General features: G+C 50.5%; 1 protein-coding gene across 1 annotated transcript; it reads right to left on the bottom strand.

Annotated features, from left to right (window-relative positions):
- Nucleotides 1-9110: 9110 nt before the first annotated feature.
- Nucleotides 9111-19908, bottom strand: LOC125325457 (epidermal growth factor receptor kinase substrate 8-like protein 2; the record flags this gene model as incomplete). The annotated part of the gene is given in 13 exon segments (XM_048302509.1): nt 9111-9376; nt 9703-9835; nt 10242-10362; nt 10365-10424; nt 11518-11659; nt 12504-12561; nt 12563-12612; nt 13380-13491; nt 15362-15447; nt 15801-15927; nt 16073-16221; nt 16892-16966; nt 19840-19908. Coding segments are annotated over 13 exon segments (1254 nt in total), but the record flags the coding sequence as incomplete, so codon positions are not given.
- Between the last annotated feature and the right edge of the window lie 536 nt (nt 19909-20444).

Raw genomic sequence — 20444 nt, forward strand, 5'->3', positions numbered from 1 at the left:
CGTAGCTTCTGTCGCCTCAAAGCATCCTGGTCTCAAGAATTTATCTTCTGAAGCGTTCTCTCAAGTCTTCGTGTCATCTCTGCTTATATTTGATGCACTGGGTGTCCATGTGTCACTTATGCTTGGAGCTGCCCTGCCCTGGCACATTCAGTCATGGCTAGTTTGAACAGTTTCAAAACTCTCCTCTCTTGTCTATGGGCTTTTGGGTAGAAAGTTTATGGGCCTGGTGTGGGGATAACTCCTTGCTGTCAGCTACTTGCAGACTGCCTCATGCTGTCTTGCAGGTCCCCGAGGCAGATTTTGATCCCTATGGTCACGGATGCTACCAATTTTCCCAGGATCTACTGCTCCACATCAAGGAGCAGCAGATGGAAGAAGATGTTAAAGCATCTTCTTTAGAGGGGAGTGCTTCTAGTAAGGGCTGCAGTCAGCATGTAAGCTGCAGAAGGGGTGTCTGAGAGTGTGTCTGTCTGTGGGTGTTGACTGGCTCTAACCTTATGTGTGTGGTGTTTTTTGCCTTTCAAGTTCTTCAGTTCATTTTAAAATTTAGAATACGAAAAACCCAGCTGGTCCTGCCCATGCTGTGGGGTCAGTCAGAGGGACACAGGGTTCCTCTTCTCCTCTCTGCTGGGATGAACTGCCTAGGGAATACCATTTCTGACAGCCCAGTCCTACCTGTGTCTTTTGGAAAAGGGCAGAGGTGAAGAGGCGACTGCCAGAGTTCCTTGGGGATGATGGAGTTGTGGTGTTTGGCTGTGCCCAGAGGGGCAGGTTGGGCATTATTTGTGTGTCTGAGGACTGGGGAGCTGAGCTCTCAGTGCATTCCCAGCTCTCCCAGGGGTGGCAGCTGGTGCAGGGCTGGGTGACAGCCTCTGGTTGGGCTCGGGGCAGGCCCTGGCCCCAGCACAGACACAGGGTGGTTTGGGGATGCTTGGGGAGCAATGAGAGGAAAATGAGGGATGGTGCTGGGCGGAGAGATCAGCCTGTGCTTGTGTCAGTGCAGCTGTGCAGGGCGCTGGGATCTGGGTAAAACTCCAGCTCTCCTGGTGTTCAGGGATGCAAGGTCTGAGGGACTGGATTTACCTAGGACTTTCCAGGAACAAGGAGAAATGTGGTGCCAGAGCTGTGCCCCGTCAGATTCTGTTTCCCTTTGGGGATGGGGAGTCTCTGGGCTGAGGTGAGATTGCTGTGTGAGTGGCAGGGAACAGAGAGCTGAGAATTGCAGGCACTGATGGAATAGTTGTCTTAGGTCTGTTTGGTTTGTGTTGGTGAAAACTGGGATGTGGGCTGGAGAGGTGCTCTTGGGAACAATGGATAGAGTACATTTGCTCCATGGATGTGTAAGGAAGGACAAGGAAGGGGGGAGTATTTATAAACTGTTCTCAGTATTTCATGCAACTTTGGGGTGGAGCAGCGATGCGGGTGGGTGGGTTTGGCCTGGGCCTGTCAGGACTAACCCCAAAGAATCCAACCAAGCCCCTGACCCCTCAAGGCATCTGTGAAACGCTTCCACAGCAACCCAAGTCAGAAATCCAGTGATTATGGAGGTAAAATTATAGGTAATTGCCTATGATCCGTGGGGAATTTCCTTTGGAATTATCAATCAAGGCAGAGCATATCTTTCAGCTCTTTTCCTGGTGTGCAGTTTCCTCTCTGGTTTAAATGAGTTTGTGTGCTCCTGTTAACAAGCAGTGTGTTTTCACCCTGAAATTTGGGGTGATAGTCTTTCTTTAGCGTTTTTCCCACAACTGAATCATCCCTTCCATGAATAGTCCATGTTGTTCTACACAGCTGCTTTGGCCGTGGCTCAGAGAGAAGGGAAATGACTTTTTAGGGCGTTGAAATTTCTCCAGGCAGGAGTGGGATGTCATCTTGCCCCTCCCCAGAGCCCTGCAGGCGCATGGGAGTAGCTCAGTGCCGGCCCTGATCTTTGAGAAATAACAACGCTTGGGAGGTTTGAGTGTTGATAACAGCTCTCCTGTCTCCTGGTAGCAGTCCTAGGCAGAGGAGGGAAAAATGGAACTTGTGTTATTCATGGAAAACCTTCTGCTGTTTCTTGTGCAGACTTTTAGATCTTTGTATGATTTACTATCCAGTGTCTGTAGGTAGAGAATGACTTATTGGAGGTAAAAATTGAGATAATCACTAATGGACAGGTAGGGAAAACTTTTGAAGTAAACTTGAGGTGACCTGTAGTGGAGAGCATGAAGATTTTGAAGTAAACATTAGCAATCAGTTGTGCACAGGTAGGGAAACCTTTGGGGGTAAAATACAAGGGCATCTCTAGGTGAGGGAATGAACACTTTTTGAGGTAAACTGAGTGAATCAGTCGTGGACGTATTAGTAAATTCTGGGGGTGAAACTTGATGTAACCTCCATGGTAGAAAAGAAATCAATCTTTTGAGGTAAAAAGGAAGTAATCAGTGTTGGAGAGGCAGGGAGATTTTGAGAGTAAACTTGAGTCTGTAGTGCAGAGAATGAACATACTGAAGTTAAACAGAGGTAGTCACTTGCAGACAGGGAAAAAATTTGGGGCTTAAGTCTGAGGTAATCTCTAGGGGAGACAACATTTTTGAGGTAAACTGAGGCAATCACTAGGTGACAGGTTGGCAAAGTTTTGGGGGTAGAAATTAAAATGACCTGTTGGGCAGAGAATGGACATACTGAGGTGAAAATCAGGTAATAAGTAGTAGACAAGTAGCAATAATTTTGGAGGTGAAATCTGGGGTGATGTGTGGCAGGGAGAGCGTACATCAGGAGGTAATGTGAGACAGTACTGGAAAGATAGTGAAATATTTCAGGGTAAAACTTGATGAAATCTCCAGGGTAGAAAGAGAATATTTATAGGTCAAAAAGAGTAAATAATTAGTGGGCAGGTAGGGAAAATACTGGGGGTAAAACCTGAGGTTATCTCTAGGGCAGAGAATGAACATACTGAGGTAAAAATCAGGCAATGAATAGTGAATGTTAGGGCAATTTTGGGGGGTAAAACTGGAGCTAATCTCCAGAGTAGTGAATGAACACTTTCTTGTAAAAAAGAAGAAATCAGAAGTGCACAGACAGGGACAGCTTGGAGGGAAAATCTGAAGCAACCCCCAGGGAAGAGAATGAACAGCATGAGGTAAACTGAGGTAGTCACTGGCAGAGACACAGTGAAAATTTTGGGGATAGACACTGAGACATTCTTGAGGATAGAGAAAATTACTTTTTGGGGTAAAAATGGGATGATGGGTAGGGCAAAGCTTGTGGGAAAAACTTGAAATAATCTGTAGGAAAGAGCATAAGCATTTTGATGGAAAAATGAGATATTTATTCTTTACTTCCCTTTGGGATAACTTAATCTGTACCCTTCCATGAGCAATTCCTTGGCTTCTCCTGGAGAAAACCCTGCGGCAGAGGCAGTCTGCAAAGGAGCCCAGAGCTGTGCTTGGAGCAGAGAGTGCTGGGTGCTGCGTGTGCCTCTGCTGCCCCAGGCTGGCAATATCCCCATGGAACAGACTGGGCAAATGGGATTAGAGGGAGCACAATCCCTTCCTGGAAGAGGTTTTCTCCTGTGCAGATCAGGCACAGGGCAGGAAGGGAACTTTGGAAATCAGCTGAATTCCCCCAGAAGGCATCTCTCATATCAGCATAGATGACATGACCTGTGCCTACTGCTCATGATGCACCAGGCCAAAATCAAGAGCAAAGGTTGGTTTGGGTGTGAGCACTTGAAATAACTTTGAAAGAGAAGCAATCACCTTTTGCTGCTTCTTTCTTTCTTTCAGATGCTGGGATTGCCTCTGGGCACATGTGCTGAGCTCTCCCTGCAGGGAACTGTCAGCCCTGAATGCCTGTGCAATAACTGCAGCTGCCCAGGCAGCCACAGGAAACTATTCCACACATGAAATTGCCGTGACCCAAGGCCCTCCTGGAGAGAGTGTAGAGAGTTACAGCACTGATCCTGCTCCCTGCTTTCCCAGTAGTGCATGAACATGATTTCATCCTGATCCTGAGAGCTCCAAGGACAATAACCACTGAGGTGCCACTGATGATGCCACTTTTCTGATGGGCCTGGCCCAGAACCATAGCCCAGCAGGGTTCTGTGGGAGCAGTTCAGTTCCCCCTCCCTTCCTGCACTCTGGGCAGTTCCAGGAGACACCTGATCCCTTTCCTAGGCTGCCACCACAGCCTAAGCTCCCACCCCCACTGGGCCATGATGGCATCTGAGTTCCCAGAGCTAGCCGATGGCTCCGGCCCTCGCGCCACTGCTGCACTTCAGGCCTGGCGAGGGGAGCTGAAATAAAGCCTGGAACTCTCAAGGGTAAACTGGCAGCACAACCACAACCCTCCCTCACTTGAGAGTAAAGAGGGGTCCCTGTATTTACACACATCCAGGAGCAATACTTCTCTAGAGCAGTCTTGGATTTACTTTTTTATCTGTTGAACTGGCACAGCTGCCCCCTGCTGCCATTAAATTCTCCATCCCCACAATCCCTGGTTACCCTTGCCTGTGGGGTTTTTGCTGTCCCACAGTGAGTTAGGAGGGATCTCTGGCCAGCCTCATTGCCCAAGAGCATTTGAAATCCTAATCCTCACTTCTCTGACTACTGAATGTCTTAAAAGCCACTCTGCATTGTGCAGACAAGCGCCTTGGTCCCACTGGGAACTGCACATCTCTAACAGCTGTTATCAGTTATTCCAACTGAGTAAAATAATTATTAAGGAAAAGAGGGACCATTTAAACCAAACAACTTTTGCCTGATGTTTTCCTCAGGAAGGAGTTGGGAGCTCAGCAGCAAGGCCATCAGACAGGCACAGTGTCTGATATAAACTATATCTGTGCACACATAAAAAATATGTTATATATAAATAGCTAGCTATATGCCCTAATGTATAATACATATTTATATTCATAAATATCTGCCCTATATATAACCAAAAATATTTTTTATCACAAACCTCCTATAATTTACCCCCTGACGCCTGATGCTAGGGATGTAACATTTTAGGGATCCTAAAATCAAACATACGCAGGAAAATAAACCATGATTTTATGCCATTAATTCCAAGATGTTTTCCTGGATGTGTACTGCTGCATCTGTTTTTCTGTAAGATCTTGTGCCTTATCCCTGAAGTGCACTCAGAATTGTCAGGATCATGAAATCCATTTGGGATTTTACTGTTGCTGCAGTATCCAGTGAGATGAGTTTTTTCAAAATTATTTCTCTGGGACCGAGCACATCTCCTCAAGTTCCTTCTCACTTTCTGCATCCTGGAAATGCAAAAAGGGAAAAGATCAATGTGCAGCTCAACTGAAACAAATAAAAAGCATCATTTCCCTTCTTTCTCTCTAACCCCAAATCAGTTTTTAAGCATATCATGGAATCCTGGAATGGTTTGGGTTGGAAGGAGTCCTGAAGCTCATCCAGTTCCACTCGCTTCCACTGGACCAGGCTGCTCCAAGCCCCGTCCAAGCGTGAGTCTGAAAAACCCCAAACAAGTCCCAGATCTAGACAGCCCACTGGAAGAAAACCCAAAATTAATTAGAACAGCAGAGCCTGGCTTTAGTCTGGCACTTCCTCTTGACAGCACGCAGAGCTGAACGGAGTGGTCAGGGCACACTCGAGGGCAAACTGGGAGAAATCACGGGGGGGTCTGGACAATGTCCTGGCGGGGCGGGATCTGCCCTGGGATGGAGACCCAGCGCCGCCACCGAGCGCCGTCCCGCTCGCCCCCCCTCCGGCCCCAGGGTGGGTCGGTCCCCGCAGCGCGCGCCCCTTCGGCCGGGCTCGCCCACTCTCCGTGAAGAGGGGCGGGAGAGGGGGCTAAGCAGAAGCTGCGGAGACAGGATCCCCTCATGCCGCTTCTCACCGTTGAAGTCCCCGGTGTCGGCCAGCACCGTGGTGTGGTGCTTGAGCTGCTCCAGCGCCGACTCCATCTTCTGCCGCTCCACGGGGGACACCGACACGTCCGCGGCTCCGGGGGACTCGCGCGCCCACGAGGGACGGTACGTGCCCGAAGGGCACCGGCCCGCGCGCTCCCGCCGCCCGCCGCCAATCCCAGCCTGGCTGGGCGGCAGCGGCCAATCAGGAGCGCGGACAGGAGACGGACGAGGCCGGGAGGAGCCGAGGCGGGGCAGCGGGAGGAAGAGCGATTCTGATTGGCTGGTTCGTGAGGGCCGGGCGGGGGTTCGCCTTGGCGACCGTGACGCCGCCATCGTCCCCAGCGGAGCGTATCGGGGGGGTCTCCTGGCCCCGAAATCTCTCGGGCCCGGAACCTCCTGTCCCCGGAGTCTCCGTGTCGCCAGAACCCCCGGCAGTCTTCCCCGCGGCCGGTACGGCGCCCGACCCGCCCCTGAGCCGCCCGTCCCTCATGGCCGCGCGGGGCCCGGGCGCGGCCGGTGCCGCAAGGTGGCGGCGGGCAGCCCATGAGGGAGGCGGCCGTGAGGGGAGGCTCGGAGCTGCGTCGGTGGTGCCCCGCTGCAGGAGCTGAGCGCTCTGTGTTCCCTTCCCCGCCGTTGTGGCAAGGTTCGAAATGGTTTATCGGGTGCAGCTCCAGGCGCTGAGAGAGCCCCCGGCCCAGTAAGGCAGGTGTTTTGGGCTCGTGGTTCACCTGAACTTTATTTAGGCTGTAAAAGAGGTGATCTTGTTAGTGTGGGCCCACTTGGAAATTGAACTCCCCAAAACATCTACAGAAGGAATTACCAGTTATTTCAGGTGAGTAATTTAATTATTAAGGAAAAGAGAAAACAAACTTTTGCTTCTGGGAACAGGATGGCTCTTGGCTGGAAATGTTGGAGAATCCGTGTAACAGGCTCCTAGTCATGGGGTTATGCTGTTCCCTCTTTCTGTATGGTTCCACTTGGGACAGCTGCCACAGTCGTTCCCCTTCCAGAGAGGCAAGAATGTGCTTTTGTACAGCCTTCTCGTGCTTTGCCCCTATTCTTAAGACACAGCTATCCAGGCCGTAACATCCTTCCTGTTGAATGTCAGTCCCCAAAACCAAAAGGAAATGTGTGGTTTCAGACATTCTGCTGAGTTTCTGAGACTCTCAGTGACAAACCGTTATGAAAACCCAGTGAAAGAGTCGGAGATGGAGTTATAAGTATAACTTAACTATTTTAATAAATCTTGTACAGTCCACGGTTATATCATTGTCTCCTTCGCTCAGTTACATCAATGTACTGTCTGCAGGCAGTACAAACAGAGCACAGCTCAGTCGCATGGAAATTTGTAAAAGTGATCTCTGCAATAAGGTCTACTGAGATATTTGTTTTAGGAAGTGCTCCTGTGGCTCCCGGCTTTACAGAGCTGTCATGTACACTCCTGTTAAAATCTCAGATAACTGTAATTCCCTGTGATTTGCTTTCCTCTACACCCCAGGATTAGAAGATGGCGTGTTTCCTAGCTCAACATTCGTTTTTATTTTCATTTTAGAAACTTTTTCACCTCCCGTGCTTGCCATCCTGCCTCCCATCTCCACCCTAATCCGGAGCCAGGGCTTCTCAGGAGGATTGTCCTCTTCATCCCTCCCTGACAAGGTGAGTGCCCTTCTCAGATCCTAGCAGGGCTGTGACTAAACCCAGGATCCTCCCCTGCCTGCACCCTAATTCTGCTGGTGAGAGCAGTGTCCCGTTTCAAACGAAGAAAACAGATTATCCATTGGAGACACTTAAGAATGAAGGCAAAACTAAGGTGCACTGGTGTTCTCAGTTTTAGACATGAGTTCCCCAGATGCTGTTTTAAAGCTTTTTCCATTAAATGTGCAATGACAGGCACAAATTTGGACAAAGACTCAGCATGTGCTGAGAGAGAAAACCCAGCTGTCCCTGGGCTGTGGGCAGCTCTGGAGCTCTGTGTGCTTCACTGCTTTGCAATCAGATTGGTCTGTCAGTCAAACAGAGCTAGAAATGCAGTGTGCCAAACTTGCTGTGGACAGGAACTACGCTGCTTGCTTGAGTTTTGAAATGGTGAGTAAATTTTGGAAGCATAATCACTTAATTCTGCTTCTAGGGAGAGGGATTTTCCTCACCCCTATTTACAGATTGTTATATACAATGCACATAACTTTTTGAAGGAAAACGGGAAGTAAAGAGCAACACCCTGTGCTAAATTAGAGGGGTTTTTTTCTTGTGGCCATTTAATGTGTGTTAAACCTGCCTTTCCCAGTGTGCTTTGGGGTTTCAGCTGTTTGGGAATCATTTCAGCTGACTTTTTGCAGTGAAAACGTGAAGATGGGGACAAGTGACCAACACCCTGGGAAGGGCTGTGGGTGTGCCTGGGTCGGGAGCAAATGGTCAGGGCTTATCTTCTCCTGGTTTGAGGCCCGGTTTGGCAACACCACCACAACATTCCAGTGCAGGATCTGTGCCCCAGGGAAGGGCTGCCCATCTGCCCCGAGCCCCAGCCTCTGCATCAGCAGCAGTGGGCGGGTGGAACTCACCTATTTCCAGATTCAAATCCCTTTGTTTGTCACTCCTGCTCATTTCTAGGCACTGAAAGCTCATTTCAGCTGTTCAGAGATAGCACTAGCTGGTCCATGGATTTAAGGAAGCAGCCAGACCTCGGGAATGTGTGTTGCCATTCTAGCCTTGTCCAACGAGGGGGCACAGGGGGACAGGACAAGGACAGGCAGTTGTCACCGGCCCTGTGCTCGTGGGCTGCAGGGGACACCTGCACTGAGGAGGAAATGGGAATGGAAATAGAAAGGGTTAGGTTGCCCGGAGAGGTCATGACTCACCATCCCTGGAAGTGTCCAAGGCCAGGTTGGACAGGATTTGGAACAACTTGGGCTTGTGACAGGCATTCCTGCCCATGGCAGGGGGGTGGAATGGGATGAGCTTTAATGTCCTTTCCTTAAACCCAAACCTTCTAAAACCTTCTAAAGCCTTATTCCTCTGGTCCAAGCTCCAAGCCTTGAGGCTGGCCTCTCTTGTGCTGTGTGCCACGCCTGCTCTGCCAGGGGAGAGTGGGGAGCGGGGGACAGCCCTCGGAGAAAAGCTTTGGGGGTCTTTTTTTGCTTGAAGCCAGCCCTTGTACATCCAGCCCCGTGTGAATCCTGCTCTGATCGCATGCACGGAAAATTTCAGTATAAAATATATAGTTATAAAAAAAATACTTCATGCAAAATTAAAACACCTTTCCCAGTGGGACATGGTCTTATTGTCAACCCTTCCCAACAGTGTTCAAGGAATTGTCACTCTGATGGCAGCTGGACCCCAAGGGGAGCTCTGCTGCTTCCGGCCTGGGCCAGGAATCATTGCTTTCATTCCCTTTTCTTCTGCACTACTTAGGGCTAAGAGCTGAAATAAAGCAGAGAGACTTTAATTTGCAAAATCAATCCTTTCCTGGCGGCGCTTCATGATTTCTTGGAGCTTCGACTCCCCTCTGCTTTTCTGGAATGGAAACAAAACAGGCAGTTTGGATTTGAACTTCAAGCTGCAGTTAAGTGACAGTACTTAATTAATGCTGTAGAAGTAGAGCTAGTTTCAAAGAGATAAGTGATATCAGTAAAAAGCAGATTAATTAGTGGAAACAGGGGTATCTTACAGATTTGCTCAAAAGACACTTTGGAATTTTTACGTGTGTTTTATTGCTGGTGTAGGTTTGGTTGCATTTTTTTTCCCCACAATTGTATTTTTTAAAATGCCTGTTTAATGAGCTCTGTGACGCTGCTGGTACAGCCCCCATTCCAGCAGGAATTATCCAGAAAAATGCTTACCTCCAGCTGTTTTTTCTCCACTGTGATCTTGCTGTAGACTCTGTTTCCCTCATCACCGCACACCTTCTTCAGCTCCTCTCTGTTGAGGGAGAAGAGCTGAGCTCCGGTGAGGATGCCCAGGTGTTCCACGGTCCTGGGGAGACACAGAGTAGGGAGATGACGATTGTGCTGCACGTGGCCTCGTGCCAGAGGTGAGGAGTTGGAGATGGGAGGCCAGGAGCTGCAGTGGGACCATATAACAGGGCCCTGGGGCTGTTCCAAGGTGGCAGCTGCAATTCCAGTAGCATTTCAGGCCGTGGATGTAGTTAGTTAACTATTTATCCTCAAGAAACTATTTATACCAGAGAAAGGGAGTGACTTTGGGCTCTGAACATTCTGGTTATAGAGCCTGGATTGAACAGGGTTGAAATCTAATTTGCAACACAGGCTCTGTAAGTAAATCCAAGTGGCTTGTCCCAGGTGAGATGGTGCCGGTGGCCTCCCCCGCTCCTTCTCCAGGGAAGGACGAGCATTGCACGTGGCAATAGGGCAAATCTTACTCTTTGCTGAATGACTTGGCCTCCAGCCAGGCTTTGACTTCTTCAGTGCTGGATTCAAAGGTGAGGGGCACAAAAACTTGCTGAGGCTTTTCCACTTTGAAATTCCTGTGGGGAGGCTGATTTTATTGTTTGTGATCTTCTCTAGCAGCTCGTCGTTCAGCTCATCCATTTGGTGAATAAGTTCTGTAGAAACAAGTAGGGAATGAAATCAAGTCTTCAGTCAAAAATGCCATTAAATGTTTGTGGGGAAACTGTAAGGCAAATGGGGATGTGGCTCAACATTCTTATTGAAATTCAGCCCAGAAAAGTGATTCCCATTTTCCTGTGCCCCTGTGTTGCCATTTATTTTGCTCCTATCACCCCTTGGCTGTTGCCTGATGTGGAAGCACAGTTCTGTGAGAATCTACAATTGGCGGTTTGGAATTGAGACCTTTTCAGTCCTCTCTGCTACTTCTAGTCACTAATTTGCTGATCGCAGAGCTCCAGGTTTTGCTCCGCAACAGAACGGAAGCGGCAGGAAGCACAAACTGGGAATGAGCAACACACTCATGATGGGATGAGCTTGAAGGTCCCTTCCAGGCCAGGGCATCCTGTGATTCTGTGAAAACTCCAGTGACTCTTCATCCAGTATCGCTTTCCCCATGAAACTCCTGAAGACTGTGGAGAATAACTCAGTGATATGAACAGATTTGTGTCCTTGTATTGTGGGGCTTCCTGTCGTCCCAGAAGGGCTCCTGCTTCCAGGAGTGGACAGGGTGGGATAAGGGGTGAGGTGAGCAGGGCCCCTGATCTCTCTCCTGCTCTGTGAGCCCCACAGCGTGTGCAGGGTGAGGGAGTGATGCGGATCTCCTGTTTGGCCGGGAATTCTGTGGAATCACATGAAGGAAGCGGCCAGGCGGGCACTGTGTGTGTGCCGGGAGATGAGCAAAAGGAAGTGAGAGAAAGGGATTGACCTGAGCTGTTCCTTAGACACACTTAAACATTTTGGAAGAGAAAGGAAACTCTCTCCTTGGGAGGAGGAGGAGGAAGTTAGAACTGGAGGAAGGAGGCATGGGGTGATCACTTATTGCCCTGCTCGGCCCAGCCCGCTCGAGAGCCCCGGAGGTGTCACAAGCCCCAGGGCTGCTCTCTTGGCTCTTGTCCTGCCTGGAATGGCCTCCAGACACAGTGCTGCTCCATTGCTGTGATCAGTAAAAGGTGCAGGGGAGCCCCTTGGGTAGGTCTGGTCCCCCGAGCGCCCAAACCCAGGGGAGCCCAGAGTGGGACACACACGTACGTTCTTTGGCGTCCTGTGCGGAGTAGCGCGACAACATCTCACTGCCCCACTTATCCCCGGCGTAGCTGGCAGGCAGCTTGTGGGTTGGGCTGGATGGGCCATAGCCCCTGGGGCTCAGGTCTCCTTTGTACCTCTGGTTAGAAAGGGAAAAAAAAAAGTAAGACTTTTTTTTGGTAGTTTTTAATTTTCTTAAGCTTTCTGCCTCACACCCACGGAGGGACAAACTGCCGTGTTCTCCTTGTGCTGATGTGGGGCTGGGGAGACCTCAGGTGGAGCTGCATGGAAGAAGTTAATTTCTGGGAATGAAGAACCCAAAGCAAAGTCTGAAGTTTGCGCAAGGGAATTCCTAGATGTGCCAAACATGTTCGATCTCATTGGAAGGCAGAGCCTCACTGCTCCGTAGCTGGGATGTGAAGCGAGACCACTGCCAAGGGCCTGGAGCGGACTGGAAAGTTTTTTGACGTTTTGATTAAACTAGCAGGGATTTATCCAGAAGCCTGCTGGGCCCCCTTAGGCTTTGCCCAAACGCTGCAATACCAAAATGGGGAAGCAATTCCATGCTTCCCTTGGGTGTTTAGAACACTCCAGCTCCACATTTCTGCAGTGCAAGTTGCAGTATTCAGTTAATTCTCACTTAGATGGTGTTTCCATCTGCCTCCACTCCAGTAACGTGTTCCTGGTGCTGAACTGAACTGGCTGAGGGAAGTGTCCATCTTTAATTTAACCCCCAAGAAAAATCTTGACGTGGAAAAATATGGAAAGCAGGAGGCTGGTGCACAAATAGGAAGGATAGGCCTTATTTGGGAAGACGATCGTGGCAAAATGTGAATTTTATCATAGGAGACTCAGGAATCTCCTGGCTTTGTCTGCTTCTGAGGGTCTGTCCTGATTTGTGCATAGTATCCTAAGAAATCCAGGGAGGTCTAATGACAGCATTATTCCCAGAGGCAGATTGTGCCCTGCAGCTGATACCAGTCAGGTATTACCTGACGACAGACCTGTTCGAGCTCTTCCAGTTTCACCACATCCAGGATATTGTACGGCCTGCCCACTCCGGTTGAGCAACTTCCACCACTGCTTATTATCTTCCAACACCTGAGAGAGGGACAAAAATAAATCTGCTAGTGGGAAAATGGGATTTCAGGCATAAATAACCAGGATATAGCAGGGTTGGACCATCCAAAAGGTGAAGTTACTGGAAGGAAATCACTGAGGCCAGGAGCTCTAATTAGATCTGTTGCTCTCAGATGCAATCCAGGACTGAAACTTTTCCTGGAAAGCATCAGAATTTATCGTAAGGATGAACAGGAGAGCACCTCTGCGTGCTGAAGAGCTCATAGTTCCTACATAATGTCCCTGTTTCTCCAGACCTTTTTTTCCCAATGACTGAGTTTCTGATGTCTCTTTGCATTAAAATAAATAATTAAATAAATAAAAAGCTACATTTTGCAGAGAAACCTTTTCCTCAGGTCACAGATCAGTGTCAGCCCAAGTCACGTCCCACCTTGTCCAGCTGCCAACAGTGCTGCAGTAAGAGAAAGGTTATGAGAAAGGTGCTTTTCAGAGAAAACAAATCCTCGTGGAGGAGGAAGGGGTAATAAGGAGCCGACCCAGCGGGGGATGAGCAGGGCTCTAGAGCGAGTTGTTGTCCTCCCTCCTCACTGTGGTTAAAATGGGACCGATGTGTTTGAGCTGAGGAAATGACACAACACAGCACAGGCAGCCTGCTCCAGCTTTGGATTTGAGCAAAGCTTTGTGTCACTGCTGAGATACCACCAGGGAAAATGGAGTTGGTGCTTGTTGCTATCCCGAGCTCTCTCCTGCCCCTGGGGGACACACCTTTTCCAGGAGCGGTCACGTACCTCCAGGATTTCATCCTTCAGCACCGAGAGCTCATTGGCGTTTCGCGCGGTGAAATCGTAGCGGATCTTGGCAAATCTCTTGGGCACAGCCACCCCCTGGGCCTCGAAATTCCTGCAGAAGAGAAAAACTGGAGTTTTAGTGGAGGCCCATCCAACAACAAGGCCAAGAAAATCAGAATTGGAGAAGAGAAATGATCCTAATTCTTTCCCTGCTCCACATTGCATCTCTACCACCTGATGTTCCTACCAGAATCAGTGATGGGGTGAATGAGAAAAAGTTATTTTGCTGATATAATTTGATTTAAGGTACTTTCCTGTGGATTTGAACTCTTGTAGTAAAGCTTATAAATCCTTTAGATTAGAACAGAAAACCATGGAAAACCAGTCTGGCTTGAGGGTTTTTTCCCAGACTCGAACTGGCATCAGCAAAGTGGATGGTCAGCTGAAAACTTTGAGTCAAATCCCTGTAAAGTGATGTGTCGAATCACGGCAGAGGATTCGCGTGGAGTTTGGGAAGAGTTTGGTTGCGCTCCGAGATGTGACAGTTTCCAAGGTGTGAGCTCATGTAAACAAGGAAGCAGATGGGGCTTCTAAACTCTGAACTAAAAGTACTTTGGTGAAGGTTTTGTACCGCGGAGTAACCGGTGATGGGAAATGAGTGTCAGGGCTGTTAGAAGGTGGAAGAGCCATCTTTCCCTTGGGGAAAACCGAAGGCAAAGGGGTGGCCTTGTTTGTTCTGGCTTTGGAAGTGACCTTCCCAAGACTTCTGAAGAAAGGGGACGGGTTTTCCCCCATTTTCTAGAATTCTGTCTCATTAAGAAGAGTTGTCTGAACCCAGCGCCCTGTCGGTTCCCTGGGGGAGAGGTGGGCAGGACTGAAATACACTGTTCTATTCAGCCCCTAATCAGTGGGTTTGCCTTTGGTTTTGTTTAAAGCCAAGGGGGAGCTGCTCTCTCCAGTGAAACAAAGCTCCTTCCTCAGCTAAAATGTTTTCCAGCAGCGCTGGGAGGTCGGGCTGCTCTTCCCTGGCCCGGTGTTTCCAACAGGTGAGGTTTGTGTGTGCCCTTCCCTTAGGGCAGATTCCTCCTGTAGGCAGCTTCTGTCTGTGCAAGCTGGGGTGACTTTGGGATGGATGGAGAGATCCTCAAGGGAGTCCAGAGGAGGCCAGGAAGGGCCAGGAAGTGCTCCAAGAGCTAGAGCATTACACAGACGGGCTGGGAGGGCTGGGAATGTTCAGCCTGGAGAAGAGAAGGCTCTGGAGAGCCCTTAGAGCCCTTTCCAGTGCCTAAAGGTGCCCCAAGAGAGCTGGAGAGGGACTTGAAGAGCCTGGAGTGAAAGGACAAGGAGGAATGGCTTCCCGCTGCCAGAGGGTAGGTTTAGATGGGATATTGGGAAGAAATCCTTCCCTGTGAAGGTGCTGAGGCCCTGGCACAGGTTGCCCAGAGAAGCTGTGGCTGCCCCTGGATCCCTGGCAGTGTCCAAGGCCAGGCTGGACAGAGCTTGAAGCAACCTGGGATAGTGAAAGGTGTCTCTGGCCATGGCAGGGGGTTGGAACGGGATAACCTTTAAGGTCCCTTCCCACTCAATCCCTTTTGTGATTCCATGATTCCAGCGTCTCTACACACATGGAGAGCCAAAGCGCAGTGCAGCATCTTTGGCACCTGATCCTTAAGGTCACTTTGCTGGGCTGATGTTGGGAAACCAGACCTATGGATGGACTGATGAAGTCAGTCAATATTTTTGCCTCCTGCGGTGGAAAACACCTGCGATTCCTTTCCTTGCAGAGCTGCTGGGGGTTAAACAGCAGACAGTGCTTATGGGAATAACCCCTCAGCTGATCTTTGTCTTCCCTTGGTGGTCATTTACAGTGGCAGGGAGTTGTCTCCAGGATGCCCAAACGTCCCAGTGTCACTGTACGTGTCCGTGTGCATTCATGAGGTTCCGAGGTGGGAGCCAAAGCTCCGGGCGTGCGGATCCATTACCTATTTCCATGTGGAGTGATGTTCTGTTTGAAGGCATCCCCGACCTGCGTCTGCTCAGCCGTCTGGCCACGCTTGAGTGAGGAGAGCTGGAAAGGCAGACATGGAGTCAGTGTTACCAGGAAAGGGGAAAGCTGGTCGGAGAAAAGGAGAGGGATAGTGGTAGATGAGTCATGGTCTGGCAGATTTTGGTCAAGGTGTTCTCCAGGGAAGCCTGTGTCCCTGGAGCTCAGTTACGCTGTAGGGTGCTGTTGCCTTGGATTGGGAGAGGCTCATTATTGCTGCCCTTTTCCAGCCTCATTTGCTTTCTGTATTTAACTGGGGCAACCAGATCCAACTGAGTTTTGAGCCAACTACTTGTTGCACGCCACCACTACCCCTGCAGCTCCATTTCTCCGGAAAAGGGGGAGGGAGAGTGAAGAGACAGGGACACAGGACTAACCTCCTCTTGCAAGTGTCCAATGTCTATTTCCCAGGGAGCTCCACGGAAGATTTCTGTGGGCGTTTCCCAGCCGTTGTGGAATTTGGGGATGTAGGTGGGGATGTTCGTGTCTCGGGGCCACTCGGCTCTAGGACAGAAAGTGGGAATATGAGGTGACATTCACGAAGAATGTGTCTTTCAGGGCATCCCCTGAAAGAAGAAGCAGGAGCATCAGGGAATCCAAGCATCCCGTCTGCGTGGGGAGCCTGGGGAGATGGCAGCTCTGTCCTTACCTGGATCTGGTCCATGTCTCCCCCAGGGAATCCCAGAGGTTTATCTCTTTGGCTGTCAGGTGTCCTCTCAGGAAATCGGTGGCGTCTTTAGAAAGCAGCGGGCTGAGGACAGACCGGGCCAGCTCAGGGCCACCGCAGCTGTTGATGATCTGGGTCACACACAAACCACACAAACCACACAAAGAGGAGAGAACTTGCAGGAAACGGTCAAAATGTCCAACCAGGGACACACAGACGAGCAGGAATAGAAGACAAAGCTGATCCTTGGATCAGCTCAGTCACTGCAAGAAACATCAACCTAAGTCTTTGAAGGAGACTGGACAGTTCAAGGGAACATGAGATTTTTTTGGATTGGAGTCAAAGGAAGAGCTGATCTACAAATGAGCTGTTGTTACAGACAAGTGAAGTGTCAGAAGCTGACACTTCAGAAAATGGAAAGTATCTTGCTATTCCTTTGTGGCTCCTTTTCCAAGTTGGGATTTCTGCTTCCAAGCATTTTCAGTGCAAATACTGAGCCGTATTTGCCTGAAGGTGAGACCAGACAGATTCCCAGTGGGGACTCCAGCTGGCTGCCCCTTTTGTTCACAGTAATGCCTTATTGACCCGGTGGAAGGATTCATATTTGCTGGGGTTCCTGTATTTACTTCAAGCTTCAAACTGGATCAGAGGCCAGGAACAACCGGCATCGCTTCTGGAAGTTCCTGAGAAAGCTGTGGCCAGGTGTGAGCAGTTTTCCAACCCTGTTTCACAATCTATCTACTTGTAAGTGTGAACTAGAAATAAAAGGAGTTCCCAGTGAGACCTGGGAATAAGATTTACCAGTTCCAGCGGCCCGAAGAGGAAATGCACCAACTCCGAAGCACGGGGGTTTTGGATGTGCTTCCTTAGTTTGGCCTGAAAAGAGAACGTTAGCACAGTTTAACCCTAACCTGAGTGTGCCTTCTCTTTTCTGTCACATGGGGCGAGTGTTGTGGACTGATGAGAAGAGTAAGGGATGGAGGAGTAGGAATCATTCATTTTTATTTTGTGTCCATTTCTATTTCCCAATGAATTTCAGGAGGGGGGGAATACCCTCTCTGTTAAATCAGTGACTTTAAAGCTAATTTGAACAGACACAGAAGACCTTGGCTTAGTTTGAAAGTCCTAGTGAGGAAGGGCCAGGATTATTGGTGCTTCTGCCTCTTGCAGGGTTGAGAATCCCACTAGTTCCATGGATGAAAACAACAGGATAGGTGTTTTGAGGGTCCCCTGGCAAACTGCTGACAAGGGAAAGTCTCCACCAAGGTCTTGCCTGTGGCACCCGGAGCTGCCCTGGCCACTGAAAGGCTCCAAATCCAGTGGTATTTGAGGTGAGCTGTGGCAGAATGGAGGAGCAAACACTTGGGATTAATTTACTGCAAGAACTGGGTTTCAGTAACAGCAATCAGCTGAGCTGTGGTGAGAAACCTCTCCAGTTTGTGCTCCCATTCAGCTCCTTCTCCTGTCCTGGACTCCTGGCACTGTTGCCATGGGAGACAGGCTCCCTGCTCCTACCGAAATGCAAAGCATTTGAAATGCCGGAGATGAAACATTAATGTGGAGTGGGAAGTGGGAACCAACTGCTGGCAGCAGGGTGACCCAATGAACGGGCACTTCCCAGGGACTCGGCAGCCCCATGGTGAGGAACGTGGCGGGACCCCAGCACAGTGTCCCAGCTCTGCTCCGTGCTCCACCCTGGGCTCTTGCCAGGAGATCAGCTGCTCCCTCTGATCCTGAGCAGGCACAAATTAGCCATATTTGCTTCTCAAAGAAAAGGCTGGAGCTTGGTATCCTGCTTTAAGGTTGTTTACAGTCTCTTGGTTTTCCTTATTAATAACTGCCCAGGAAGGAGCTTGTAGGATGTGTTCGCTGGACAAGTTTGGTCACAACTGACAGAATTCCTGCTGCAGTGGTGAGGCAGGGACTCAGCCTGGTTCATTGTCCCCAGAGCTCGGGTAGTACAGGACAGTCAGGCCAGTAAAGCCCCTGCTCAGGGCTGGGAACGAGATCCTGGCCAGCTTTCCCTCTCTGCCCCTCTCTGCAGTCCTGCTGGGCTATGTCATGCCCTGGGGCCACTCTGCCGTTGCTCAAATGGCCAAAATCCACTCATCCAGGAGTGGGAAAGGGAGGGAGGGCACAGGAATTCATCTTAGGTGGTGAGGCCTGGAAATTTTCAAGGCAACGAATTGATCTTTGGATAATTCCAGCAGAGCAGAGAACACGGTGCCGTGGGCTCTGGCAGGGCTGTGCTCAGCTCTTTGTTCTCTCCCAGGTCCAAAAGTGTGACCACTTCCAGCAGCAGCAGCAGCAGTGACAGCTCAGCCAGCGACTCCTCCTCTGACAGCCAGGACTCCTCTACCTCCTCTGAGGACAGTGACAGTGAGGACAGCTCCTCCTCCTCCTCCCCCTCCTCCTCCCCCTCCCCCTCCTCCAGCAGCTCTTCCTCCTCCTCCGACTTCGACTCGGATCCGAGCTCCTCCAGCAGCAGCAGCAGCAGCAGCAGCTCTGAGGAAGGATGAGCCCCCAAAGAAGAAGAAGAAATAGCTGGGGAGCTGCAGGACTGGTGTGGAGTGGGGGACAAGCCCCTCCCAGGGGCTGGAGCACACGGCTGCCAAACATTCAATGGTCAACATTTCTACTGCTCACACTTTCCAAGTGTTTTGCCTAGTTGTTCCTAGGACATGGAAGGTATTAAATGGCTTCCTGAGACTTACTGAGAGAGTATTTTTGTGCTTTATCCTTTTATGGAAGATTTCACTTTTTTAGTTCCAAGAAAAATTTTTTAAAAATCTATCATCAGATTCGTTGATATGAGCTAAAGTCCAGTAACCTGGATGTTTACATGCCGGAAAGCAAAAGCTTTTTATTGCAGGTTATGCTGTGCATCATGTGCTGTTCCTCTGTTAATGACAGCTTCACTTCCATTGAGAAAATCCTCTCCAACAGTTAAAAGCAGAAGTTCTTCAGCGCTGCTGTGGAGCTGTGGCATTGTTGAAGCTGAATGCACAACGTGTCCCACACAGAGCCTCCCATCTCATCAGCTGGTGACAAATGGATTCTGTGCTGCTGAGCTTGTGTTCCAATGGCTTTTCTTGATGCTTCCAGGTCCAGTCTTAAGTGCACCATCCAGCTGAGCTGTGTTGGTTTGTTACTGATCAATGGAGTGCTTGTCCTGCCCGCAGGCTTTTCACTCCCCTGTGGCCTTGGCTCACGTGTAAAAAAAAGTTTAGTTTGTCTTGGCTTTTTCTTTTTTTCCTGCCCTTTCTGGTTTGTCTCTCCATATTCTTATTTTACAGAGGAACCCCTCCCCAGCCTGGCCGGAGCTGCAGCCTCCTTCATGTGCCGCTGCCTCACTCGCTGCTGTCGTGCTGGCTCAGGAATGTGCTCAAAGCCCAGCTAAGCAGGAATCGTTCCGGGCCTGCTCTGTTTAATCGCTGCTGCCGCGAGCAAAGCTGCCCCTGCTCCTTGAGGGGAGCGCTCGCTGCAGCCCGGCAGGAAAAGAGCCCAGGAAAAGCTGTGCCCTTTGCAGGAGAAGCGCTGGGAGCAGAGGGGAGAGCGGGAAAAGGGAGCGAGAGAGGTGTCCACATATAGTTGAGAAAGTCCTCTTTCTGTTCTGGAGATGAAATCGTATTTGTTTCGCTGAAATGGCACGGGAAACATGGTTCAGCATCGTGTGATTGTTGTGATAATCCTCTGAGTGGTGTTATCAGAGTGATTGATAGGGGGTGCATGCCGTGGTGACACGGTACCTGTTGAAATGTCCCTGCTGTGTGTCCACGGCTGTGGCTGCGGTGCAGACGGGGGCTGTGTGGACACAGAGCTGATAGGAGGTGTAGCTGCCGAAAGCTCGTACGATGGAGCTGCAGTAGCCGAAAGAATTGCACTGCTGGCTGGAGGTGCTGTGCTTATCGGTCGTATCGGCGTGGCAGCTGAAGCGTCCGTGTGTGGCTGGAGGTGCCGGGCGGGCGGCCGGGACCGTGGGCGGGACCGGGCTGGCCTGGGAAGCGCTGGTGCCGGGCAGCGGGGCCGGGGCTGGGCTGGAAGCGGGGGTGGGGCTGACGTCCGGGGCAGGGCCGGGGCCGGGCCAGGAGCGGCTCGAGCCGCGAGCGGCGTTGCCGGGGTAACCGCGGGGTCTGAGGAGGGGTGGCCGATGCCGCGCCGCGCAGGCGTGGAAGCGAGGGCTCCCGAACGCGGAAGTAAGGCCGGGATGGAAGCGGCGGGAGTGATGACGTCAGCAGCAGGCGCCGCCGTTCAAACGCGGAAGCGGCCGCGAATCCGGGCCGCATGGGGATAGCGGGAGGGCCAGATGGAAGCTCCGGGACCGCCCCTGGCCGCGCGCATGGCTCATCTGATG

The sequence above is a fragment of the Corvus hawaiiensis genome, chromosome 4, assembly GCF_020740725.1.
Source record: "Corvus hawaiiensis isolate bCorHaw1 chromosome 4, bCorHaw1.pri.cur, whole genome shotgun sequence".
Lineage (NCBI taxonomy): Eukaryota > Metazoa > Chordata > Aves > Passeriformes > Corvidae > Corvus > Corvus hawaiiensis.